General features: G+C 46.7%; 3 protein-coding genes across 7 annotated transcripts in view; all 3 read left to right on the top strand.

Moving 5' to 3' along the window:
• ca10b (carbonic anhydrase Xb) overlaps positions 1-1721 on the top strand; it is a 40406-nt gene extending 38685 nt beyond the window's left edge. Inside the window, exons 6-9 of the mRNA XM_072693955.1 lie at positions 245-317; positions 736-890; positions 1036-1210; positions 1371-1721. Coding sequence (XP_072550056.1) covers positions 245-317; positions 736-890; positions 1036-1210; positions 1371-1393 — 426 coding nt within the window. The 3' untranslated portion in view covers positions 1394-1721. The remainder of the gene's footprint in view (positions 1-244; positions 318-735; positions 891-1035; positions 1211-1370) is intronic.
• A 4080-nt stretch (positions 1722-5801) lies between these two features.
• Positions 5802-13949, top strand: smarce1 (SWI/SNF related BAF chromatin remodeling complex subunit E1). 5 transcript variants are annotated; one of them, XM_072694170.1, is made up of 11 exons: positions 5802-5892; positions 7116-7168; positions 8104-8147; positions 8645-8743; positions 9959-10039; positions 10796-10927; positions 11355-11526; positions 12145-12317; positions 12653-12754; positions 12994-13222; positions 13313-13949. In XM_072694170.1, the coding sequence occupies exons 2-11, from the start codon at positions 7162-7164 to the stop codon at positions 13525-13527; spliced, it is 1254 nt and encodes a 417-aa protein (XP_072550271.1). In that variant the 5' UTR covers positions 5802-5892; positions 7116-7161; the 3' UTR covers positions 13528-13949. The 5 variants fall into 5 exon arrangements, with proteins under 5 accessions (XP_072550271.1, XP_072550269.1, XP_072550270.1 ...); XM_072694168.1 differs by having other exon boundaries at positions 9959-10051; XM_072694169.1 differs by having other exon boundaries at positions 8645-8749.
• A 1915-nt stretch (positions 13950-15864) lies between these two features.
• On the top strand, positions 15865-16338 carry LOC140573610 (protein kinase C beta type-like). Its single transcript, XM_072693048.1, has 2 exons — positions 15865-16129; positions 16272-16338. The coding sequence occupies exons 1-2, from the start codon at positions 15963-15965 to the stop codon at positions 16336-16338; spliced, it is 234 nt and encodes a 77-aa protein (XP_072549149.1). The 5' UTR covers positions 15865-15962.
• Positions 16339-27843: the final 11505 nt, after the last annotated feature.

The raw sequence follows: 27843 nt of genomic DNA, 5'->3' as shown, positions 1-27843 counted from the left end.
GCATTGAGGAGCTGTGGAGCAGTGGAGGAACTGTGTTCTCTGGAATGATGGTGGAGGAGCTCCATCCAGTTCTTTTGGGATGAGTTGGGGATGATGAGGTGGGGTGGTGATCATCCAACATCCTGACAAATGCTCTTTTTTTAGACAAGCAGATGTCCCAATAATTTTGTCCATTTAGTGTATCTTGTGATTGTTGGTGTTTTAAAACTGCACTAACTCTGACTGATGATGTTTGTGGTTCCAGATTTCAGAACCCACAAACCTGTTTCTAATCCGGATGCTGAGCAGAGAAACCATCACCAGAATCACATACAAGAGTAAGACCTCGTCCTGTTCACTGGGGGTCGTCAATCCAGGGCCAGAAAGTCAAAATTCACCCAAACTGCTGCAGTAGAGCCGCCAAGGCAGTTGGAATCCTGGAAAATTGGAATCCTGGAAAATCTTATATTCTGGACCTGGATTTGCTTTTCACCCTGTGTGTGTGTGTGTGTGTGTGTGTGCTATGGTTAATTGCTGATCAAAGACACCTTATACAGAACCCTATAGTTGTTGTGATTAAATGAGTTCTAGATATTTTACACTGCTCCTCTGTAACACACCTGTTCAGCATGGCTGGATCTCACATCTCTATGCTCACAGAAAGGGAGAGCTGCAGACTGTGTGCAGGGCTTCTGTCTATCTCTGTTTACATAGTTCTGTGTGGGTTCTGTGTGGGTTCTGTGTGGGTTCCTGCAGATGATGCGTATCTGCTGAAGGCTCTGAATTTAGAAGATCTGTTTCCGGAAACGTCTCGGTTCATAACGTATGACGGTTCTCTGACCATTCCTCCGTGCCTTGAGAGCGCCACCTGGATCCTGATGAACAAACCCATTTACATCTCACAGATAGAGGTTAGAACCTTCACTTAGAACCTTTACTTGCTATCACACATTCATACTGGATACTTTAGAACCTCAATCTGGATATTAAAGTCTCAGACTGTCTGACAATCGTGTGTGTGTGTGGGTGGGTGTGTGTGTGTGGGTGTGTGTTTAGTTGCAGTCTCTGCGATTGCTGAGCCAGAATCAGCCGATGGAGATCTTTCTCAGTATGAGTGACAACACCAGGCCGGTCCAGCAGCTCCATCAGCGCTGCCTCCGCACCAACATCCACTACAACCAGCAGGGGCGCCACTGTCCCAACAACCGCCTGCTCCGCCCACAGTACCGGGGTGTGTACCGTACTGCACACACACACACTACTGTAGGCTGAATGGGTGGGGCTAAACTGCTGTAGTCTGAATGGGTGGAGCTAAACTGCTGTAGTCTGAATGGGTGGAGCTAAACTGCTATAGGCTGAATGGGTGAATGCTGTTTGGTTCTGTGTTCCAGTGAACGAGTGGCTGCTGAAGTAGTTGTGTTCCGGAGCTGAGCTTCAGCCCTGCAATAAGAACGGTTCCGAGGCAGCGGAGAGGACTGCGGAACGCCAGCCCCTACTTTTATACACATTTCTATGTTTATATCGTGCTCGGAGGAGGACGGACGGAGAACCCTGCGTGCTTCCCTCACACAACGGTTTTAAGAGGATCAGTTCTGTGTATAGTACCCACATGCAGAGGAACCATGGCGAGGGGGGCACTGGAGGGTCCCAGGAGGACGTTCTAAGCATGTTGCCTTCTGTCTCTGTTTACAGTCTGAACAACTGATCAATATCTGTCCAATAAACCTGATTCAGGTGATCAATAGCGGTGCTATAGTGGAGAGTGAGCAGCTGCTGAAAACGAATCAACACGTAGGTTCTGTTTCACCAGATGCCCTCAGAACAGCGGTTCTCCCAGGGTTCTCTATTAAAGGCAGTGGTTCTATACAGAGCCATCATAACTGCAGATTGATTTGAATGTTTAAATGGTTAAAGGGATCTTTGCTTAGCATGTAGGGTTAGACACATACATACAGGTCACGTTTCAAAAAGGGGGTTCTTCGAAGGTTCTTTAGGATCTATAAAGGATCGTGACTCAATCAACTCAAAATATTTATTTTTTTAAGATGCTAGGAAAACATCTTGTAAAAAAAGACATAGAACCTTTAAAAGGTTCCACTTCTGGTACACGTCAAAGAACCATTTTCAGTACAACTTAAAATTAAAAAGGATTCTTAAAGGGTTCTTTCACAAATCAAACCCTAACCCTTAATAAATTAAAAACCATGTGGATGGATCTTTGCCTGGTTAAAGAGTTCATAGCACTCCTGTAGATGGTTCTATATAGCACCAAAAAGGGTTCCACTCCATTTTGACTACTAAATAGAACCCTTTCTACACTGAGTACTGCAGAACAGTTTGGGCAGTGGTACTGTGGAGGTGTGCTGTTCTCCTGCTTCACCTCAGGCTTAAGAACAAAGTTAAGATTCATTTCCTTCAAAAATCTTCAGATTAACGTTACACCTGAGAACCGTTCTAAATATCTAATACATGACCTTACCCTTACGACGACCTCACACACATCTTAGACTGTAGGAGTTCAGAAGGTCGGCCTCTAAAATGATGTTTAAATAGTTAAAGTACAGAATTAAGCTGATGTATAATTCAATACAATCATTAATTTAATTTAAGATGATGTTGTTGGAGGGCCGTCAGCGTCGGCAGAAGTGTGATGGCTGGTAAACGAACCAGACGCTCGCGGCTGTAAAATAATGAGAATAGTTTAATAAAAGGAGCTTGAGTGAGACTGCTAACCAAGACAGTGAACCAAGGTTGAATAAACAGAGCTAACAGAGCAGATAAGGAACAGACAGAATCATAAACAGAGAAGAGCTAACACCCGAGCAAACGAGCCAAGAGTCAGAAAACCCGGGTAACCCCGCAGTAATCAGCGCTCGAGAAACAGAACCGCTCAGTGAGCAACAGACTGTTGGCAATACCTCACGTGAACGGGGAAACAGTCTCTGATTGGCTGTGGTGAATGGCGTGATAGTGATTCTGTCATGGGATGGAGGATTAAGCTGAACGGGAGTCCAGGTGGTTAACAGGTACAGAGGTAGCTGTGGTAATACAACCCACCCCCCCACCCCACCCAAGGAGTCCAGGACAGCCAACAGACGAGGGCAACTGCAACGACCAATCCCCCAGCAACCAGAGGAATCTAGTGACCCACGACCCACACAGCTGGGCCTCTGGACAGGAGAATGCCGCCCGGGGTGTTGGAACTGGAGAGAGTTGCCATCTCAGCCCATGGTAGATAAGTTAACCAATCGTGCTGATTTTCAAAACAATAAAGTCTGAAGAATTTTCCTAAGTCTTGGTTCATTCTTTGACCTTCAGATTGAGGAATGATAACCAGAAGTCAGACTGACCCAATCTTTCCATTAATGCTCTCCACAAAAAGGTATGAATCGAGAATCTGTAAATTACAGTGAGAATGACTGTACAACCCTGAGATCCAGGTCAAACCATGACCAAATCAACCGCTAAAAGGGACCAGGGACGCGAGGGTACTGGGAGAGGCAGGAGTTTCCAGCAGGCAGAGTACGGAGGTTTTACAGTGTACATTCCCACCAGTACTCATCCGCTAGCAACCGATATGTCCGGGTTTCCCCACGATGGCGGGAGGTCAAAGAGGAATGAGCCCAGGTAATTAACCTTCCTCTACAGGATATTAGGACGAACATTTTGTCAGGATGGTGGTATTTGGTCATTACACTGGTCAATCTCAACGTCTATGTCCCATCTAATGGGAGCTACCACCAAACCAGGCAGTAATGCACTGGTTGACTCTTCCCGAGCTGTGGGTTCAGTATCATTGTGAGAGAGCATCAGCTTTAGTGTTACGAGACCAGGGCAATACGTGAAAAAGAGGGACCAACGAGCCTGACAGGGGTTCATACGTTTAACTGAACGTAAATATTCAAGATTCTTATGGTCAGTAAGAACTAGAAAGGAATATTTAGCTCCTTCGAGCCAGTGCCTCCATTCCGCGAAAGCAAGCATCATAGCCAAGAGTTTGCAACACCAATGCTGTAGTTTCTCTCTGCAGGGGCATCAGGGGCATCAACATCCATGACAAAAGGCTCAGATGGATCGGGGTGTTTCAAGAGGTTAGCTGACGTCAAACAGTCCCTTAGAGCTGATGATGTAACCCAAATAGGAAACCGAGTCGATGTGAAACTCCTTTGACTGGTTTAAAGATGTTTAACAATTGAAAGACACGGTGGATTTGAGTTCCTTTAACCGGTGAGAACGTTGGAATATCATTATGTACGCAATAACAAAATGACCCAACGTATTTCTGAAGACATCATGACCCTGTACTCGTTTTTCCATTCATCATACTCTTTCATTCTAACCAAAGAAATCCAAGCCTTCTCAGGACTATGGGGTGAGTCAGCAAAGAAGATAGCATTGTAGCTAGAAGGCCTTACAAAGAGGTTCTTACAAGACCTGGAATCCATCAGATTTCTCTGGTTTACACACAGGGAACATACCCATATCCTGAGCGGGTAAAACAGGGACAGCTGGAGGACTAGCGGGAGGCGGACTGGGGGTTAATCTTACTTTAAGATGTGCAGAGATCTGAGCAAGTTCTGGTTGCGGTTCCCCTTGCTGCAGACTCAGAGCACCCACAGAGTCAGAGATTCAACTGGCTGGGACCTAACAGCTGTCCTTGACTACTTCCAGCCGTATGAAGCTCCCTGTAATCCTCCGTCTGCATACTGGAGAAGTATTCTAACACTAACACCCAAGCAAACAGGCCAAGAATCAGAAAACCCGGGTGACCCGGCAGTAATCAGCGCAACAGTGCAATCAGAGAAACAGAACCGCTCAGTGAGCAACAGACTGTCGGCAATACCTCACAAAGCAGGAGACGGACAGAACAGACATATATCCAAACATCGTGATTACAAACAGGTGAGACAGATCGGTACTCTGCTGAATGTGAGCGGGAAAACTGACCAATCTCTGATTGGTTGTGGTGAATGGCGTGATAGTGATGTCATGGGACGGAGGTCAGCGGTTACAGAGGGAGACCTGACAAGAAGAAAAATTCACTTCTTCTTTACTGAAAGAACTTTATGTAGAACATTCTGATAAACCTCTTACTGTCTATCTTAAGATATTTCAGACATTTTTTCTTTTTAAAGGTTTTAGTGAATCCAGCCCCAGGTCCAGAGAGTGACGATCCTCCCCAGGATTTAGCTCCACCTCTGCTGTAGGTGTAGTGAAGCTGAGCTGCCCAGACAGAAGGAACAGAATCCTGGAGAGGATCGTCACTCTCTGGACCTGGATTCTCCACCACTACAGAAGGCACACTTTTATTCACATTTTAATTAGAACATCAAACACACTAATCACACACACATTAAACACACGCCAAATCTCCCTCTGGTCAGTCTGACCTGGTTCACACACAGGTCAGTTAAGCAGCAGCAGTTTGATCCGGTTTGTCTAAAGTGTGTTGCATTAATGTCACTTTTTGCACAAATTAAATATCTTACATAAAGAAAACATTCATCTCACACATGCAGTTTTCCAGTGTATCGTATAGTATAATATGGTATGGTATGGGATAGCATTACACAGAATAGTATACTGCGGTACAGTGCAGTATAATCTCATTATAGCAGGGTGATAGGGAGGAGTGCACGATGGTGTAGTGTAGTATAGATAGTCCAGTAGGACAGTACAGTGCCTGTTTTAGTGTGGGGTACTGTTCGTCTCTAGAACACAGACATATGAATACAACCCGGGCCTGTGGAGCTCTGTGCTCCTCCCTACGCACTCATTACTGCCCCCTGCAGTCCAGTGTGTGGACTAGGTCGCAGCTGGGCATTGTCTCTGAGCTGCTGCAGTGTTCAGCCCGGCCTGCTGGGGCAGCACTGAGACTCTGCAGAGTCCGGCGGAGGGAACAAAGGAGCGCGGGTGAGTGTTCAAGAGTGTTTCTGCATTTAATCTTTAAAACTGGAGAGTAAAGTTGGGATCGCGGTTCGGGTAGAGTGTTAAGAGCGTCACCCCCCGGTCTCGGCTGGTTTGGGTCGGCAGTGTGGGGTCACTGGTCGTTTTTTGGGCGGTTCGGGTTTGGCTGCGTTAGCGGCGCTTCGTCGCGTTTAGCTGATTAACGCACAGCGCTGCTGCTGCTGCTCTTTCTCCTTTACCGGGTCTGTTTAAGCTGTGTGTGTGTGTGAGAGAGTGTGTGTGTGTGAGAGAGTGTGTGTGAGTGTGTGTGAGAGTGTGAGAGTGTGTAGATATCGATTTGTAAATATGCTTGTGGTCATGATTGATAATGTAATGATGAAGTTGTGCTGTAATTCGTATTGTGAGGAGGCTGCTGTGGCGGCTAAAGGATCACAGATTATTATATATTCAATTATTAGATCATTTTATTTCATTAATCGATACTTATCTACACAACACGGTTTATTAGTACCGCGTAGGTTCTCAGGGACTATCTATATTAGTGCTGGCCAATATCGGCTCACACTGACGAGGCTGAAGGTGGCTAGCTAATTCCAGCTGTCCGTTCCACCTTAAATGGTGTAGCAGTTAGCCTGTTAGCCAGCTAGCGCTGCACTGGGGCGCCTCGTGTCTTTAAGGTGGAACGGGCTGTTCGAAGCCCTCCTCAGCCGCAGGCTAACACAAGCTAACGTGGACTAGGGAAACATCTCTCTGTGCCGTTTAATAGCTTTGTACCTACAGGCAGTGACTTAATTCGGTTTATAGAGTGAATGTCTGTCTTTATATTATTTAAAAAGACGCTCAGTGACTTTACCACGATTGTGTTCCGTCCAAATCCTTGGCTTAGCTTAGCATAGGCTGCTAACTTGCTCTCCGGCCTGACTTCGTGCAGTTCTGTAGTTCACCCAGGTTCTGATGTGTTTGTAAGGTAAAGCTGCAGCTGTGCGGAGAACCACTCCTAAACCCCTAAAACCTTTAGATCGATATGTTCTGGAAGTCTGATCTGGCTGAAGGGTCCAGTGTCCTCGGGCTGGTGGTCTGGTTCAGGAATCCGGGCTTAGTTTCAGTGTAAACTTTCATATTTATATGAAAATGTTCTTCCCTGTTAGAAGCAGACAGACAGAACCAGGGGTGTTTTACTGAGACTGGAAGCAGACCTGTCCGTCTAATCAATCTTTACCCTGTTGCAGAACCAAATGATGGACCTGGCCTGATCTCCTCAATCCTGCAAACGCGATGTCCAGTAAGAACCCATTTCAACTAACTGCTCTGTAACCTTTCCTGAGACCACCGGTATTATACTTCCCTGTTAAGAATGATGTGTGTGTGTGTGTGTGTGTGTGTGTGTGTGTGTGTGTGTGTGTGTGTGAGAGAGCGAGAGAGAGAACCTGCAGTCATTTGAAGGAGCAGTGTGTTGAAAGTTCACCCACATTTTAAACTGCTCTGTGTAAAAAGTCCGTGTTTGAGAAGAACTCCTTCAGTCGGGTCATTTATTTACTGTCCGACTCCCCAGTGCGCACACACACACACACACACACACACACACACACACACACACACACAACCATTAGGTGAAGAACTTTCTGTGAGGAGCTTTTATTTGAGCTTCAGACGTCTGCTTCCCTTCACCTCCACTGTAGAACCACAGCTCTGACTGGGGGAGCTTATCTAGAACCTCCACTGTAGAACAGATCTGACTGGGGAGCTTATCTAGAACCTCCACTGTAGAACAGATCTGACTGGGGAGCTTATCTAGAACCTCCACTGTAGAACAGCTCTAACTGGAGGAGCTTATCTAGAACCTCCACTGTAGAACCACAGCTCTGACTGGGGAGCTTATCTAGAACCTCCACTGTAGAACAGCTCTAACTGGAGGAGCTTATCTAGAACCTCCACTGTAGAACAGATCTGACTGTGGAGCTTATCTAGAACCTCCACTGTAGAACAGCTCTAACTGGAGGAGCTTATCTAGAACCTCCACTGTAGAACAGCTCTGACTGGGTTTTCACTCTGAAGGTATTTAAACACATGAAGATTTTCAGACGTGGGGAATTGCCCTTTCAGTGACTGTGTGAGCTGAGGTGGCTGTGGTTAATAAGCAGGCTTTAGAGCTCGATAAACGAGCAGCATCTCAGGGTAGTTGGATAACATCTGCTCTCTGTCTTTTTCCCCTCACAGAACGGCCCTCGTACGCCCCTCCCCCCGCCCCGGCCCCCACCACAGTAAGTATTCCAACACACCATCCATAAATGCCCCGCTTTCCTCCATCACCCCCACCAAACCTTTAAGACCCCTGGCAATGTGTGGAGGGGACTGCGGGATGATGATGATTCCATGGGGTGGCTCAGTAGACGTTCCAGATGTTACAGAATATCCAGCTTATGCTGAGTTTCCTTTTCTTTTAAAACCATCTCATTGAATTGAATGCCCCCCCCCTTAGTGTGTGTGTGTGTGTGTGTGTGTGTGTGTGTGTGTGTGTGTGTGTGTGTGTGTGTGTGTGTGTGTGTGTGTGTGTGTGTGGCTTGGCTCTGAGAGAGTGTAGGACAATGCCAGGATGTGCTGCTGTCAGATTGCTGCTTTTTGCATGTCTTATGCAAATCATGACCAAAAAAAGAGCAAAAACAAATCTTCCTTTTTTTATTTAATTTTTTTTATTTGTCCCTTCCTCCCTCGTTTGTGTCATTTCTCATTCGTGTTTTGTCTCATTTGTCTCCATCAGCAAATGCCCACCACCCCTGGGTTTGTGGGGTACAACCCATACAGCCATCTGGCCTACAACAACTACAGGCTGGGAGGGAACCCCGGCGGGAACAACAGGGTAATGGTAGGACAAAAGCAAAACTGCGTAGCCGCAGCAGAGGAGCTAGAACCTCAGAGCAGAACCGGCCGAGCTGACCACCTGGGCTGTATCCCGAACAAGCGTGTGCTGTTTTGCTCCATAGGACGGAGAGAGGGCTTCTTGTAGTGGAGGGGAGGGTGGGGTGGGGTAGCTGTCGTTTGCTTCCATACACTCCTACTCCTCATTCCTTCTGTAACCCACTCAGCTCACTCTGCCCTCACTCTGACTTTGAATGACGGGTTTCCAGAAGTATTAGGACATCAAGCCCCCCTCTTTACTCTGCATGAGTGCTGTTGCCCTTCTGCTTGTGGGGCTTTCAAGTCAGAGATGGCACTTCAGAGATCTCTCTTGCTTTTCTCAGCATCAGTATTGACCCTGCTCTGTCATCAGCTTTACGATACCTGTAAAAGTTGGTCTATACAGGAGCTCGGGTGTAACCACAGGTCTTCGCTTTGCTGCTACAGATGGGTTACAGTAGTACAGCTCCTGTAAATTCACCTGTACCGGCAGATTCTCCTGTTTATAAATGTGTAATAAGATGCAGGTTATTAACTGCTGTACACATCCTCCAACACACCTGCTAAACCTAATGGGTTTAGCCCCACCCATTCACTCTGAAGATCTACTGTTTGAATGAGGCTCAGTACAAGGCAACCAATCAACACAATGCTCGTTTTTTTTAAATAGTTTTTAAAAACTCAGAAGCTCTAAGAGGAGCTCAGGTGGAGATGTCGGGGAAATGTGTGATGTGGGGGCTCAAATGCCACGCACACACAGGCTAGCCGATTAGCCCATCCCTTGATATTCAGTCCAGCATTTTCAGTACTGATGCGCTGTATCGAATCGGTGCCATCTCTGTTTGTAACGTCCACAGCAGGGGCGGTGCCAGTGGCTCAGCTCAGTCACTTATTTTGCACAAGGCGGTTTAGGACACCACAAACCTCCATCAAAGACAGCTGCTTTGTCTTTGAGCTCCATTAAACCCTCCTCTGCATGGATGTTCTGTCAGTAAACACTGAATCTCTGTTTATGCTCAGATTGTTCCTCCGCCTCGGCCAGCCTCACCCTCCTCATTTTCAGTTCAACCTTGCTCATAGTGCTCCATTGCTGTGTGTGTGTGTGGTCCACAGCCCTCTGTATTGCCCAGCTAACCACTAAACCCCTCTGGCCTTCTCTTCTCTTTCTGTCCTCCAGAACTCCTCAGGGATCACGGTCCCCAAGCCCCCGAAACCGCCCGACAAGCCGCTGATGCCCTACATGCGGTATAGCCGGAAGGTAAGCAGGAAGGTAAGACACCCACGGTGTCTGCTTTTACTGCTTTTAATGAAGGAGCGCTCGGAGCGCCCTCCTCTGGACGGGGCAAGAGCTGCCTGGAACCTTCAGCTCCTCCCCACCTCCCCGGAGCTGCCCTGGATGACCACACACTGGAAACACCACTGAGACTGTGTTTAACTCAAAGCCTTATTTACTGTCACTGTGAATTTAAAGGGCAGAACTCTTATTCTGTAAATGCAGTAGATGAGCAGTTATGAAGAGACGTGCAAAAGTTTGTGCACCCCTGTTATGTTCAGATGACTCAAGGTATAAATAAGGGCACGTTCACTACAGGATCTCAAATATGGCAGCTGATGCTTACCTTAATGTTCATAAGAGAATAAGGAGTGTTAAAGTGCAGGAGCGTGTTCACTGCAGAGGGTGTGCACCTATTTACCCTTAGAGTATCACCACAACAGGTCATCTGACCAGGTGTACATAAACTTTAGCATACGGCTGGATATCAATTACTCCCCTGTTTTTCGGAACGGTGGAATATCTAGGAATGATGGGCCGTCTGACGGCTCTGACGTTTCTGCTCTCTAAAAACACTCCTAATGTAACTGAACTATTAATTAGTTCATTAAATCTTTAGTTGTCTTTATTGTGTTGAATGTCCCCTCTCTCTGGCTGTACACCCCTCCCCCCTCACCGCGCGTTCTTCTGCTCTTATTGAACCTCTCAGATGTTCAGGTTACTATGTGTGCTCCTCCTCAGGTTTGGGACCAAGTGAAAGCCTCTAATCCGGATCTGAAGCTATGGGAGATCGGGAAGATCATTGGTGGAATGTGGAGGGACCTCACTGATGAGGAGAAGCAGGACTATTTGAACGAGTATGAAGCTGAGAAGGTCAGTGATCAGATGGGTGGATCCTTCAGAACCTGCAGCTGATTTTGGAACACTAGTCATTTAACGTGTGTATTCACACGGAGGTTGTCAGAGGGTGGCAAATAAAATGAACAGTTAAACTTGTGTGTTCAGTCTGTGAGGAGTCCACCGGCTGCTCCAGTTTTCTCTCCCCTTCCAAAAAACCTGCCGGCAGGAGGATTGGCAGTGCTGAACTGCCCCATGGTGTTTCATAAACTTGAATGTTCAATTAAAAGTGGTCAATTAAAAACATGCAGGTGATAAATCTGAGACTAAATAAGAGAACCCAGGCTAGGACTAATTCATCCTGCTCCAATAATCAGATGTACCCTGCAGTGGCTCTGTGAGTGATGTGTTCTGTGTGTTCCTGACTGTGGGCATGTTCTGTGTGCGGGTTCTCCCTCGGCAGATCGAGTATAATGACTCTCTGAAGGCGTACCACAACTCTCCGGCGTATCTAGCGTACGTGAATGCCAAGAACCGCGCAGAAGCTGCTCTAGAAGAGGAGAGCAGGCAGAGGCAGTCTAGGCTGGATAAAGGAGAACCCTACATGAGCATCCAGCCCGCTGAGGACCCCGATGGTGAGCAGCACTGAGGGGGTGGGGAGATTACTGGTAAAATGGGTAAATGGGGGTAAAACACTAAGTCCTGCTTCTTTACGTCCAGACTGGCAGCTTAAGAATTTCTTGTAATATCTAAAGCTCGGAGTGCTGCTGCAGTGCGGGGCCCGTGCACTACTAACATGGATTTGCAGCAGTTAAAAGTAAATAATTCCTAAACCTGCCATCAACCGAGTGGAGTCTGAGGGCTGAGACTGGGTGGATTTTGGTTTAAGGGCTTGAACGCTGTAGCTGCGCTTTTTAATTACAGAACCTGCCTTTTACTTTCTGGCTGCTTCAAAAGCTCAGATGTCACTTCCTTTTTGTGATGTCCTTTTAAGCAGCCCTACATTACGTGAGAGAGGATGGTAAGGGACGCACATCATTAAACTTTATTTAAAAAATGAATGCGTGGCCTTCGTGTGGGGAAAGTAGGTGGCGCCGTTTCATGGTCTCTGCATGAACCTGCGTCACTAAAAGCTCAAATGAAAAATGAAAATCTGCTGAATTAAGTTCTGCCTCTCCAACCTCGTCAGATTCTCTGCAGCTGAACGTCTGTAATGAATATGATGTGATGTTTCTCGCTCTGTCTGTATGCAGACTATGACGATGGCTTCTCCATGAAGCACACGGCAGCAGCTCGTTTCCAGAGGAACCACAGGTTGATCAGTGATATCCTGAGCGAGGTGGTGGTGCCAGATGTTCGCTCGGTGGTCACCACCGCTCGCATGCAGGTCCTGAAGCGGCAGGTCCAGTCCCTCATGGTGCACCAGGTATGCTGGATTAATACAGACATGTAATCAGCTGCTTGCCACCCGAAGGTGCTGTGAGCTGATCAGGATCCGAGACAGGTTGGATAAATGTCTGATTTCAGGGATGAGCGAAAGATCTGATTTCTGGTCCGTAAGATTAATGTTAACACACTTCTGCTGTGCTTAAACTCCAGCCTTGCCTCCAATCTCTAAACCTTTACCTTGTAGTGAATATCAGCCACATCTCTGTGACTGGTCTGATCTCGGCCTCGTTCTGTAGTGCCTTTTTAAGTCTGTAAAAGTGTGTGTGTGTGTGTGTGTGTGTGTGTGTGTGTGTGTGTGTGTGTGTGTTCCAGAGGAAGCTGGAGGCGGAGCTTCTGCAGATTGAGGACAGACATCAGGAGAAGAAGAGAAGGTTCCTGGAGTCCACCGACTCCTTCAACACTGAACTCAAACGGGTAAGACTGGATCTGTTCAGAGTGCATCCCAGCATCAACCCGGCAGGCATGTCTACGGCATCTTAGCCCCACCCACTCTGCCTATGGCGTCTTAGCCCCACCCATTCAAGTTACGACTGGGTTATGTTGGGTTAAGAATTCACATGGATAAGTGGAGCTCTAGAGGGAGGGGGGGGGTAAAATACTGGATGTAGCGGTGTGTGTGTGTGTTCATGTGTGTGTTCGTGTGTGTGTTGCAGTTGTGCAGTCTGAAGGTGGAGGTGGATATGGAGAAGTTGGCAGCAGAGATGGCGGCGGCGGAGGAGGCTGCACGGCGGCGGGCGGAGGAGAGGGAGAGGGAGGCAGCAGAGCAGGCCGAGCGAGCAGCACAGGAGGAGCAGCAAGGTGGCACTGGAGGAGCTGCCAGCTCTGAACAGAACAGCTCAGACAGTAAAGAACCGCAGGACAAACCCAGTCCCATGGAGACAGGTTAGCTGCACGTGCTGGCTGGTGGGGTAATGGCGTCCTTTACTTGTTCGCTACATTAGCCTAATCTCTCACACTCTCCTCTCCTTGCAGACGAAGCTCCCGCTGAGTCGTCTGAAGGGCCAGCGGACTCTGAGGAGCGCCCTGCGGTGGCAGAGAAACCTACGGCAGTGGAGCCAGCAGAGGGCGCTACAGACGAGGGCACGAGTGACAGCACGGCTCCATCAGAGAGCAGCTCTGGGCCGCCGGCAGAGGCCCCCCCATCTGAAACGATGTCAGAGGAACGTCCCCCGGCCCCCGCTCAGTAACGCAGGGCCCCCCCCCCCCGAAACCAAAAGCTCTGCTCTTCCCGCCGTGCTGAATTCCTGTTTCTTTGCGTTACTCTTTGTTGCCTTTCTGTAATCTGGAGCGGTAGTCAGTAGAATGTGGGTGATAGTGACTTTCAGCTAGAGCTGGAAAATCTGCCTCCAGAAAGTAAAAATCTGCCCCAGAGTTTTGTTTGTGGATTTTTCCTTTCTGGGTCTGAATCTTCCATCTCTGCCTTTCAGCTTAGTTTTCTTAGAACTTTTTTTGTTTGTTTCTTTAAGCTCCTCGTACGATTACATATCTCAGCAGATCGCAGGTGGGCCTGTAGGTACTCTCCTGGAAATGTTACTGTAGGCTTCCTCGTTACCATGGCGGTTTTGTATTGTCATATTACCCAATAAAGTGATTTCTATGTCTGTTTTAAGATGTCTGTCTTTCCAGTTGTTACGCCCCAACAGCTTCTGAGAGCTCCTACCCTGCGTTTCTCCCTTTAATCCCGTAAATCTTCCTGAGAGAGCAGACACTAGTTCCAGAACTTCAGCGTTATTGCTCATAAAATACTAAAGACCCAAAATAATGAATGGATTCAGGATTAGTTCAGCAGAACCTTTCAAAGGGGTGTGTGTGTGTGTGTGTGTGTGTGTGTGTGTGTGTGTGTGTGTGTGTGTGTACACAGATATCCAGTGCCTGACTTTAATGGTGTTTTTATACCAGTGTGGATTTGACCCTTGACCTATCTGAGAAAGCACGTGCCTCGCCATGCGGCTACCATGGAAACGCTCTGAATAATGAAGTATTTAATCAGACATCTCACACACACACACCCTTAGGAAGACTTGTAGTCCCGTTTGTTGTGTAATGACACACTGTGGTCAGCAGGTGGCGCCGTTTCACTGAGCACAGTCAGTTCAGTGTGAGGAATCATTTGTGATCAGTTTAGTAGTAAAGAGATCAGAGGGAGACCAACAGTTTGATCAGTTTTAATCAGTGAATCAATGTTAGAGGGAAGGAACAGTTCAGTCCGCGAGGGAAGAGTTTTAAACAGCTGAGATCAGTTCATGAAGTTCAGGCCGTTGGTGCTGTTTCTGTATTTAACACAGGAAGTGTTGGGGTGTTAACCAGAGGAAGCTGCAGCTAACAGAGAGATAAACACACTGCTGATACACTCCACAGCTCATCAGCACACACACACATATTAAGGGGTTAATGGGAGGGGTTTCAGAAACAGCTCCTCAGCAGAGTGATAGAAATACAGCAGATATCAGCTTTACCAGACCGTTACCAGAGAACCAGTATTAGCTGGACCACACACACACACACACACAGTGACCCTCAATAATCAGTGTGTTTATGAGCAGGGAGGCTGTAAATCTCTCTGAGCTGGTAAACCTGAGCCATGATAGAAAGTTAAGGACAGGGTGAGGGTGGTGGTGATGAAGGGGACGTGGCAAATCCAGGGGTTCAGAGCTGACTGCCTGGGAAGTGCTGCTGCAGTCAGCACGAGCCGGGGAAGCTGGGGAAGCCGGTGAAGCCAGGAAAGCTGGTGAAGCCGGTGAAGCTGGGAAAGCTGGTGAAGCCGGGAAAGCTGGTGAAGCTGGGAAAGCTGGTGAAGCTGGGAAAGCCAGGAAAGCTGGTGAAGCTGGTGAAGCCGGTGAAGCCGGTGAAGCTGGTGAAGCCGGTGAAGCCGGGAAAGCTGGTGAAGCTGGGAAAGCTGGTGAAGCTGGGAAAGCCGGTGAAGACGGGGAAAGTTGGTAAGCTGGTGAAGCTGGTGAAGCTGGGAAAGCCGGTGAAGACGGGGAAAGTTGGTAAGCTGGGTAAGTTGGTGAAGCTGGGAAAGCCGGTGAAGACGGGGAAAGTTGGTAAGCTGGTGAAGCTGGTGAAGCTGGTGAAGCTGGGAAAGCCGGTGAAGACGGGGAAAGTTGGTAAGCTGGTGAAGCTGGTGAAGCTGGGGAAGCTGGTGAAGCTGGTGAAGCTGGGGAAGCTGGTGAAGCTGGGAAAGCTGGTGAAGCTGGGGAAGCTGGGAAAGCTGGTGAAGCTGGGGAAGTGGAGATCTGATAAATTATTGACCAATGAAGAGAGATCATTCAACAGGTTATAATAATAATAATAATAATGATTATATAGATTATTATTGTTATTAATAATATTGTTGTTATTGTTGATATTATTATTAACAGTGAAATTTATCAACACTATAAAAACATCTGCTAGGGCTCGCGCTTGCTACCTGCGCTCTCTTCTGCACATGCGTGAGACCAGAGCCCTCGTGTGAGACCGCCTCATGTTGGTGATAGTAGGCGTGTCCTGGGCGGTTCGTGCGCAACGTGGGCGTGGTCTGTACTGGTGTCTCGCGAAGCAGCAACAGCTCCAGCAGCAGGAACAGTAGTGCAGGTAGTAGTGTGTGTGTGTGCGAGAGAGAGGCGCGCGCGGTGTGAGGATGGCGGATCTCGCGCAAAGCGGCAGTGACGGAGAGCAGCGCGCGCGGGGCTTTGCGCGCCAGGGCGCCCTTCGGCAGAAGAACGTGCACGAGGTGAAGGACCACAAGTTCATCGCGAGGTTTTTCAAGCAGCCAACGTTCTGCAGCCACTGCACGGACTTCATCTGGTGAGAGCACACACACACACACACACACGCACACACACACACACACACACAGCCAAAACTGTTGTTTGCTTAATGCACGCATCAGATAAACAAGTAAACAAAGTTTCTGCTCCTTATCTGTTGTTTGTTGTTGTTTACGCAGGGGCTTCGGTAAACAAGGATTCCAGTGTCAAGGTAAGACTCTGTCATTACACCCAGATCAGCCATAACATTACAACCACTGTTACTGGTGATCCGGTTCCAGCGGCTCCTGTTAGGGGAGGATCTACACCTCAGGCAGTGAGTGAACGGTCAGGTCCTGAAGGTGATGAAGGTGAAAAATGGACAAGCGTAAGAATCTGAAACACTTTGCTAAGAACCGAACTGTGATGTTCTAGATAATGACTGGGTTAGAACATCTCCGGAACATCAGGCAGGTCTTGTGAGGTGTTCCCGGTATGCAGTGGTCAGCACCTACCAAAAGTGCTCCAAGGAAGGACAACCGGTGAACTGGTGACAGGGTCAGGGGCGCCCAACACTCACTGATGCTCATGGAGGCTCCGCCCAACTTACAGGACTCAAAGTATCTGCTGATGTTAGTCTTGGGGCTGGAGACCACAGAGGCATTATGGAGTATTAGGAAGGTATATTTAATATTATGGCTGGTTGTTATGTGTGTATATAAAGATGAAATATGCCATTATATATATATATATATATATATATATATACAATATGTCTATTTCTACTGTAGAATAGGACAGATAGCAGATCAATATGAAGCTATTGGCTCCATGCTGCCTAATGCCAGGCGTGGGCTAGAGGGGTATAAAGCCCCCCAGCATTGAGGAGCTGTGGAGCAGTGGAGGAACTGTGTTCTCTGGAATGATGGTGGTTGCTGAATGCAATCAAATCCTCACAGCAATGTTTTTCTTCTTCTCTGGACAGTAGAGACAGTTACTCCAACAAAAGCAGGATCAGCTCTTTTATTTACTCTTGATTTCAGAAGAAGTAGTAAATGAGCAGGTGTCCCAATACTTTTGTCCATAGAGTGTATATTTATATACATTAGCAGTGAAGTGTCTGTATATAGAAGGTATGACTGTGTAGAAATAGAGATGTGTTGGTGTATAGATATATATCTGCTTCCGCACACAGAGCTCTTAGCTGTCTGCAGCATCCGAGCGTTTCACACACACACACACACACACTCACACACACACACACACACACACACACACACACACACTCTCTCACACACACACCCCTTCCCCTGCGCTGGTTAATTATAGTGTCTCTTTTACACACACACTGTGACCAGCTCATTCATTTTGAATAAGGCCACTTCACTCACACACACTGTTTGGGTTTCTCACACAGGATCGGGTTTGCAGCCGTTACACACTTTTTACACAACACACACACACACTTTCTTACACACACTCTACTGGCATTTATAAAAGACTGTGTACTCTCAGTGTGTGTGAAGTAAAATGTCCAGTCTGAACACGGTGTGTATTTGTTACACAGAGATGGAAAATTCAGGTCCAGAAAGTAAAAATCCACCACAGGCCTGAGACTCACAACACAGCACAGCGGCAAAAACGAAGGATCAGGATTAGACCACCCATTCCCCGTCTATGAGAATATGCCAGGATCGGACACTGATTTCTAGAAACAGTATATCATACATTAGTCACCTTCCTTTGGACGGCAAGTGTGTTGGTGGGTTTTGGGCGGAGATCAGTAAACATTTCTTTGTGGTCAGTGACAGGCTTGTGAGATGTTTAGACAATCTCCTCACTGTGCCGGTAGATCTTCAGTGTAACAGCACTGTGTTACAGCACTCAGTGTTACAGCAGTCAGTGTAACAGCACTCAGTGTAACAGCAGTCAGTGTAACAGCAGTCAGTGTAACAGCACTCAGTGTAACAGCAGTCAGTGTAACAGCACTCAGTGTAACAGCACTGTGTTACAGCACTCAGTGTTACAGCACTTAGTATTACAGCACTGTGTTACAGCACTCAGTGTTACAGCACTCAGTGTTACAGCACTCAGTGTAACAGCACTTAGTATTACAGCACTGTGTTACAGCACTCAGTGTTACAGCACTCAGTGTTACAGCACTCAGTGTAACAGCACTCAGTGTTACAGCACTCAGTGTAACAGCACTCAGTGTAACAGCACTGTGTAACAGCACTCAGTGTAACAGCACTCAGTGTTACAGCACTCAGTGTAACAGCACTCAGTGTAACAGCACTGTGTAACAGCAGTCAGTGTAACAGCAGTCAGTGTAACAGCACTCAGTGTAACAGCACTGTGTTACAGCACTCAGTGTAACAGCACTGTGTTACAGCACTCAGTGTTACAGCACTCAGTGTTACAGCACTCAGTGTAACAGCACTGTGTTACAGCACTCAGTGTAACAGCACTCAGTGTTACAGCACTCAGTGTTACAGCACTCAGTGTTACAGCACTGTGTTACAGCAGTCAGTGTAACAGCAGTCAGTGTAACAGCACTCAGTGTGTTCATTAGTTTAATTGGAGTAAGGTTATTCACGGCTCTTTAATCTTCTTAAAGCTTCATTAAGGATATCTTGTTGCTGGCTGTGTTATTAAGGAAGCCGGTTCTCAGACATGTACAGAAGAACAGTGTCAGTGTGGTTCTCTGGTCCTTTGGTGGGAGGTTTGGGTGATGTGGTCAGGGGTGTGTTTGGTGGTTTTCTTTGCTGTCAGCTTCTCTTCAAAGGCTTTTGTGTGGTCTAGATTTCAGCCCCACAGACTGGACCGTTCTGACTTCTGTTGACAGAAACTTTTGCCAGGTTTGATGGTGGTTCTGCTGAGCTGCTGTGAGCCGTGTTTCTCGTTTGTTGTTGATAATTGATCTAAGAAGGTAAAGTGTGTTTTTCTTCACCTTCTCCATGAAGTTAGCAGCGGTTCCTGCTGTTAGAACCGAGTGATTACAGCACCTCAGAACGGACGTGTGAATCAGCAGCTCCAGATCGATGTGTTACACTCCTACTCACAATCCTGACATTTGGTTCCAGCCAGGAGGCTTCAGAGGAGCTTTAAAGGAAAATACCAAAAATACGGTTTAAAGGTGTTCCAGTCTTGACTTGTTTAGAAATGTACACACACACACACACAGTTCCAGCTGTGACCCCGTACCACTCTTCAGTACGTTGTTGAGAACCGTTCCATTAACTTCAGTGGAGAACAGTATTATCTGGAGTCTGTCTCTCGCTCGGCCCATCCTGAACCAGGTCCGGTACATTCTAGCTGCGCTGACGGACCTCTGTGCAGCTGTCATTCTCATACAGACCCCACCCCTCTCTCATTAAAGGGGAATTCCACCTTTTTATCTAAAACAGGCCACATTAAACATACCCTGTCCAGATGACCTCGCTACACAGCACACACTCTGTCAGCGGCTTCAGTCAAATAATTCTAAATAATAAGATCATTTTTACTGTCTTCTTTAAGCTGTAATAACATTAATATCCAGTATGAAGTTCTAAAAACATTAATATCCAGTATGAAGCTCTAATAACATTAATATCCAGTATGAAGCTCTAATAACATTAATATCCAGTATGAAGCTCTAATATCATTAATATCTAGTATGACGCTCTAATGACATTAATATCCAGTATGAAGTTCTAATAGCATTAATATCCAGTATGAAGCTCTAATATCATTAATATCCAGTATGAAGTTCTAATAACATTAATATCCAGTATGAAGCTCTAATAGCATTAATATCCAGTATGAAGCTCTAATATCATTAATATCCAGTATGAAGTTCTAATAGCATTAATATCCAGTATGAAGTTCTAATATCATTAATATCCAGTATGAAGCTCTAATATCATTAATATCCAGTATGAAGCTCTAATAACATTAATATCCAGTATGAAGCTCTAATAACATTAATATCCAGTATGAAGCTCTAATAACATTAATATCCAGTATGAAGTTCTAATATCATTAATATCCAGTATGAAGCTCTAATATCATTAATATCCAGTATGAAGTTCTAATATCATTAATGTCCAGTATGAAGCTCTAATATCATTAATATCCAGTATGAAGCTCTAATATCATTAATATCCAGTATGAAGCTCTAATATCATTAATATCCAGTATGAAGCTCTAATAACATTAATATCCAGTATGAAGCTCTAATAACATTAATATCCAGTATGAAGCTCTAATATCATTAATATCCAGTATGAAGCTCTAATAACATTAATATCCAGTATGAAGTTCTAATAACATTAATATCCAGTATGAAGCTCTAATATCATTAATATCCAGTATGAAGTTCTAATATCATTAATGTCCAGTATGAAGCTCTAATATCATTAATATCCAGTATGAAGCTCTAATATCATTAATATCCAGTATGAAGTTCTATTCAGTGTTTGTGGGTAGATCTGTTTTTTAGCTGAGGTGAAAAAGAGCTTCAGTCCAAATCTGGAGTTTGAAGGTTCTCTAGTCTGAGGCTGAGTTTGGTTCTGTGGAGAACATCATCACTGTTTGTTTTGTGTGATTGAGTGTTTTTGTCTTGGAGCATCAGTTTCAGCTCTTCCTCAGACGTTCTGACCTTCACCCTGCTGTGTCTGGTCGCTGGAGTGTGTTTGATGTGCGGTGTGTGTGTGTGTTTGATGTGGAGCTGCAGGCTGGTGTGCTGGAGGATTAAAGCAGGTTAGTGGGACGGAGGGTGTGGGGGGGTGAAGGTCCTGAGGGAACTTCTACTCTTCGTTTATCGTTTTAGAAAATAGGCCGTACGACACTGATCCCAGCCGAGGAGGACGAGGAGCTCTCAGAGTTACGGTTCTTTGCGTCATTCTCCACATGGTTCTCCAGAACCAGAACTACAGGAGTACAGAATCTTTACACTTGTTCTAAACGTACATGCAGATGTTGAGAACATTGTCTATGAGGTCAGGAGGTCGCAGGTACAATCTCTTTTAATGCCACAGCCATCAGTTAGTGACCAGGAGTCGAGCATACCTGTCCTCGGTCTCTCTGAGTGGGGTTATTTATTTACAGTGATGCTATGAGGTGTGTTTTAGAATGCTTTTTGAAACAGTACAGGGCAGCCAATCAGAACAGAGCTCATTTACATATACACAATATAAACACCTGCTCATTTGTTCTTTCTTCTGAAATCAAGGCTATCAACTGCTTCTGTTGGAGTAATGGTCTGTTACATTGCTGTAAGGATTTTATTGCATTTAGCAGCAACAGTGTTAGTGAGGTCAGGATGTTAGGTGGATCACCACCACACCTCATCATACCCAACTCCTCCCAAAAGTACTGGATGGAGCTCCTCCACCATCATTCCAGAGAACACAGTTCCTCCACTGCTCCACAGCTCCTCAATGCTGGGGGTCTTTATACCCCTCTAGCCCACGCCTGGCATTATTAGGCAGCATGGAGCCAATAGGGTCATGATGTTGATCTGCTCCAGAGAGTCCTATTCTATTGGCAGTACTTCTTCTCTACAGGGACTAGACAAGCTGTGTGTGTGCATTTGCACATCTGTGTCAGCAATGGGTGCAGCTTAAAGTAGCTGAATGCATTAATTAGCAAGGGTGTCCACAAACATTTGGACATGTAGTGTATACAGTGTTAAAGGTAGTGTGTGTAGCGGGTGGCGTAGAAGTGAATCCTGGATGTTTGTGGTTTATGAACTCACTCAGACGCTGGAAGAGGAGCTCAGGGGACTGAACCCTGCAGGACTGTGGAATGAGTCTCTCTAAGTGATGTGCTGATGTGCTGATGGAGTGGAGCTCTGCAGGAGAAGCTGGAGAACCTGTTTGTTTGTGGGGTTTGAATGAGTTTGCATTCAGTTATCTACTGATACAAAACCAAAGAGGAAGTGAAACTGAAATCATCTCACAAACACACGTACAAACTGACGAAGATTAGAAAAGGGCATAGTTTATTTTACAGTATTGATATTTAATAAGTATTTATGTACTGACCCCAAACCAACCCCAAACCGACCCCTAGTTCACACACATCGACTTTAATTCACATTTCTACAGCCTGAGAGACCATTCAGCCCATACAGACCACTTACTGACCAGCACAGACCCCCACTACATGTAGCCCATACAGATCACTCCCTAACCAGCACAGACCCCCACTACATGTAGCCCATACAGACCACTCACTGCCCAGCACAGACCCCCACTACATATAGCCCATACAGACCACTCACTGCCCAGCACAGACCCCACTACATATAGCCCATACAGACCACTCACTGCCCAGCACAGACCCCCACTACATGTAGCCCATACAGACCACTCACTGCCCAGCACAGACCCCCACTACATGTAACCCATACAGACCACTCACTGCCCAGCACAGACCCCCACTACATATAGCCCATACAGACCACTCACTGCCCAGCACAGACCCCACTACATGTAGCCCATACAGACCACTCACTGCCCAGCACAGACCCCCACTACATGTAGCCCATACAGACCACTCACTGACCAGCACAGACCCCACTACATGTAGCCCATACAGACCACTCACTGCCCAGCACAGACCCCCACTACATGTAACCCATACAGACCACTCACTGCCCAGCACAGACCCCACTACATATAGCCCATACAGACCACTCACTGCCCAGCACAGACCCCCACTACATGTAGCCCATACAGACCACTCACTGCCCAGCACAGACCCCCACTACATGTAGCCTATACAGACCACTCACTGCCCAGCACAGACCCCCACTACATGTAGCCCATACAGACCACTCACTGCCCAGCACAGACCCCCACTACATGTAGCCCATACAGACCACTCACTGACCAGCACATCCCCCCACTACATGTAGTCCATACAGACCACTCACTGCCCAGCACAGACCCCCACTACATGTAACCCATACAGACCACTCACTGCCCAGCACAGACCCCCACTACATGTAGCCCATACAGACCACTCACTGACCAGCACATCCCCCCACTACATGTAGTCCATACAGACCACTCACTGCCCAGCACAGACCCCCACTACATGTAACCCATACAGACCACTCACTGCCCAGCACAGACCCCCACTACATGTAGCCCATACAGACCACTCACTGACCTCAGAGCAGCAGATCTGTTCTTGGGGCCAAGAAATACAGAAACACATGAATTTAATCTCCAGATGAAGCTGAATCTGTTCATCTTTCAGAAATCAGGTATAGAGTATAAAGCTGCTGGTCTCCTGTTTCTACAGTGCTCAGTAAAGTGGAGGGTACACACACGTCTGACTGCAGATCTGTGTTCGTTTGGATAGTTCTAGCTCTGTGTGTGTGTGTGTGTGTGTGTGTGTGTGTGTGTCGTGGGGTTTCCTAAAGGCTGATGTGAAACACACTGACAGACTGAGTTAAGTTTGTACAGCAGCATCACTGTCAGCTGAAAAATGATAGTGTGAGTGAGTATGTATGTGTGTGTGTGTGAGTGAGTGTGTGTGTGAGTGTGTGTGTGTGAGTGTGTGTGTGTGAGTGTGTGTGTGAGTGTGTTCGAGCCCTGCTGTAGTTGTTTACGGTAGAATGTGGAAGATTCTGATGAATGGCTGTAATGAAGGTGTAAAACCTGTCACACACTCAGCCTTTTACTCCACATCGCACACTCATATACATCTGTTTCACACACACACACACACACACACACACACACACAAACCCACACACACACACACACACACAAACCCACACATGTCCCAAACACACACTCGCTAAACTCTGACACATGAAACTGTAATCACTGAGGAAAGCAAACTGTGTTTTGTGTGTGTGTGTGTGTGTGTGCGTTTGAGTGTGTGTGTGTGTGTGTGTGTGTGTGTGTGTGTGTGTGTGAGACTGTTCTTGAAGTGATTTATGATTTTAACCCCTCTGGCTCCAGATTGCTGTGGTTGCTAGGAAACAGCAGATCAAATGATGGACATATCTCTCTCTCTCTCTCTCTCTCTCTCTCTCTCGTTCTCCCTCTCTCTCTCTCTATCTCTCTCTCTCTCCCTCCCTCTCTCTCTCTCTCTATCTCTCTCTCCCTCTCTCTCTCCCTTTCTCTCTCTCTCTTTCTCTCTCGTTCTCCCTCTCTCTCTCTCTATCTCTCTCTCTCCCTCTCTCTCTCTCTCTCTCGTTCTCCCTCTCTCTCTCTCTCTCTGGTGTATAGTATGTCCTATATAGAGTGGTCAGATTTAGCGGAGTGTTTTTGGGTCGTTGGACCGAAGTGTTGGAGTGGGAGTGTGAAAGTGTGTGTGTGTGTGTGTGTGTGTGTTTTTTGAGTGCAGTCATCAGATCATTAGTTAACTGAAAGTTTCGCTGGTCTGATAATCACTGTTCTCTATCATATCTGCTGTGCTCAGGGAACACACACACACACACACACACACACACACATACATAAAGGATAAAGGATAAAGGTGCACGTATTCGTCACTGTACAGTGTGGACTGTACAGCGAAATGTGTCCTCCGCATTTAACCCATCTGGTAGTGAACACACACTCACACACACACACGTGTTAGGGGCAGTGAGTACACACACACACCCAGAGCGGTGGGCAGCCAACTCCAGCGCCCGGGGAGCAGAGAGGGTAAAGGGCCTTGCTCAAGGGCCCAACAGTGGCAGCTTGCCGAGCCCGGGAATCGAACCCACAACCCTGTTATCGATATCCCGGCGCTCTAACCACTGAGCCACCACTGCCCCTACATGCACATGGCTGTAGTATTTCTATAAATGCAGTGTTTTTTTGTTTAATTGTTTATACTCAGCTTTAGAAACTGAAACTGCATTGTTCTACTAAACATATTTATTAACCACCATGAATTATTCAGTATCTACTATTTATTATTCAGTATTCACTATAAATTATTAAGTGTCTACTATGAATTATTCAGTATACAGTATAAATTATTCAGTATACAGTGTGAATTATTCAGTATACAGTATAATTTATTCAGTATACAGTATGAGTTATTCAGTATACAGTGTGAATGATTCAGTATACAGTATGAGTTATTCAGTATACAGTATGAATTATTCAGTATACAGTGTAATTTATTCAGTATACAGTATGAATTATTCAGTATACAGTATGAATTATTCAGTATACAGTATGAGTTATTCAGTATACAGTGTAATTTATTCAGTATACAGTATGAATTATTCAGTATACAGTATGAGTTATTCAGTATACAGTGTAATTTATTCAGTATACAGTATGAATTATTCAGTGTCTACTATGAATTATTCAGTATACAGTATGAAAGTTAAAGGTTAAAGTGTGTGCCGTCAGAACTTCAGATCCATTGGAACAATTAATAAAACTGTTTAGTTCACGAGATTAGATTATGTTAGCTACAACAAGATCCCCATCATAAATCAGGTAGAGCATGTAGAGAGGGTAGAGAGGATAGAGCATGTAGAGAGGGTAGAGAGGGTAGAGCAGGTAGAGAGGGTAGAGCAGGTAGAGAGGATAGAGCATGTAGAGAGGGTAGAGAGGGTAGAGAGGATAGAGAGGGTAGAGCAGGTAGAGAGGGTAGAGCATGTAGAGAGGGTAGAGCAGGTAGAGAGGGTAGAGCATGTAGAGAGGGTAGAGCATGTAGAGAGTGTAGAGCAGGTAGAGAGGGTAGAGCATGTAGAGAGGGTAGAGAGGATAGAGAGGGTAGAGCAGGTAGAGAGGGTAGAGCAGGTAGAGAGGGTAGAGAGGATAGAGCATGTAGAGAGGATAGAGAGGGTAGAGCAGGTAGAGAGGGTAGAGAGGGTAGAGAGGATAGAGAGGGTAGAGAGGGTAGAGAGGGTAGAGAGGGTAGAGCAGGTAGAGCAGGTAGAGAGGGTAGAGAGGGTAGAGAGGATAGAGCAGGTAGAGAGGGTAGAGCAGGTAGAGAGGGTAGAGGGGGTAGAGCAGGTAGAGAGGGTAGAGAGGATAGAGAGGGTAGAGAGAGTAGAGCATGTAGAGAGGATAGAGAGGGTAGAGAGAGTAGAGCATGTAGAGAGGGTAGAGCATGTAGAGAGGATAGAGAGGATAGAGAGAGTAGAGAGGGTAGAGCATGTAGAGAGGATAGAGAGGGTAGAGAGAGTAGAGCATGTAGAGAGGGTAGAGCATGTAGAGAGGATAGAGAGGATAGAGAGAGTAGAGAGGGTAGAGCATGTAGAGAGGATAGAGAGGGTAGAGAGAGTAGAGCATGTAGAGAGGGTAGAGCATGTAGAGAGGATAGAGAGGATAGAGAGAGTAGAGAGGGTAGAGCATGTAGAGAGGATAGAGAGGGTAGAGAGGGTAGAGCATGTAGAGAGGATAGAGAGGGTAGAGAGAGTAGAGCATGTAGAGAGGGTAGAGAGGATAGAGCATGTAGAGAGGGTAGAGCAGGTAGAGAGGGTAGAGCATGTAGAGAGGGTAGAGAGGGTAGAGAGGATAGAGAGGGTAGAGCAGGTAGAGAGGGTAGAGAGGATAGAGCATGTAGAGAGGGTAGAGAGGATAGAGAGGGTAGAGAGAGTAGAGCATGTAGAGAGGATAGAGAGGATAGAGCATGTAGAGAGGGTAGAGCAGGTAGAGAGGGTAGAGCATGTAGAGAGGGTAGAGAGGGTAGAGAGGATAGAGAGGGTAGAGCAGGTAGAGAGGGTAGAGAGGATAGAGCATGTAGAGAGGGTAGAGCATGTAGAGAGGGTAGAGAGGGTAGAGCAGGTAGAGAGGGTAGAGCAGGTGGAGAGGGTAGAGAGGATAGAGCAGGTAGAGAGGATAGAGAGGGTAGAGAGAGTAGAGCAGGTAGAGAGGGTAGAGAGGGTAGAGGGGGTAGAGCAGGTAGAGAGGGTAGAGAGGATAGAGAGGGTAGAGAGAGTAGAGAGGGTAGAGGGGGTAGAGAGGATAGAGAGGGTAGAGAGGATAGAGAGGGTAGAGAGAGTAGAGCATGTAGAGAGGGTAGAGCAGGTAGAGAGGATAGAGAGGGTAGAGAGAGTAGAGCATGTAGAGAGGGTAGAGCAGGTAGAGAGGATAGAGAGGGTAGAGAGAGTAGAGCATGTAGAGAGGGTAGAGGGGGTAGAGCAGGTAGAGAGGGTAGAGAGGATAGAGAGGGTAGAGAGGGTAGAGCATGTAGAGAGGATAGAGAGGGTAGAGAGAGTAGAGCATGTAGAGAGGGTAGAGCAGGTAGAGAGGATAGAGAGGGTAGAGAGAGTAGAGCATGTAGAGAGGGTAGAGGGGGTAGAGAGGGTAGAGAGGATAGAGAGGGTAGAGAGGGTAGAGCATGTAGAGAGGATAGAGAGGGTAGAGAGAGTAGAGCATGTAGAGAGGATAGAGAGGGTAGAGAGAGTAGAGCATGTAGAGAGGGTAGAGGGGGTAGAGCAGGTAGAGAGGGTAGAGAGGGTAGAGAGGATAGAGAGGGTAGAGAGAGTAGAGCAGGTAGAGAGGGTAGAGAGGATAGAGAGGGTAGAGAGGGTAGAGCATGTAGAGAGGGTAGAGCAGGTAGAGAGGGTAGAGCATGTAGAGAGGGTAGAGCATGTAGAGGGTAGAGCATGTAGAGAGGGTAGAGCAGGTCGAGAGGGTAGAGAGGATAGAGAGGGTAGAGAGGGTAGAGCAGGTCGAGAGGGTAGAGGGGGTAGAGCATGTAGAGAGGGTAGAGCAGGTAGAGAGGGTAGAGCATGTAGAGAGGGTAGAGCAGGTCGAGAGGGTAGAGCATGTAGAGAGGGTAGAGAGGGTAGAGCAGGTCGAGAGGGTA

The sequence above is a fragment of the Salminus brasiliensis genome, chromosome 12 (assembly GCF_030463535.1).
Source record: "Salminus brasiliensis chromosome 12, fSalBra1.hap2, whole genome shotgun sequence".
Taxonomy (NCBI): Eukaryota; Metazoa; Chordata; class Actinopteri; order Characiformes; family Bryconidae; genus Salminus; species Salminus brasiliensis.
The sequence above is the reverse complement of the archived record's forward strand: the minus strand, read 5'-3'. Positions and strand labels throughout refer to the sequence as shown.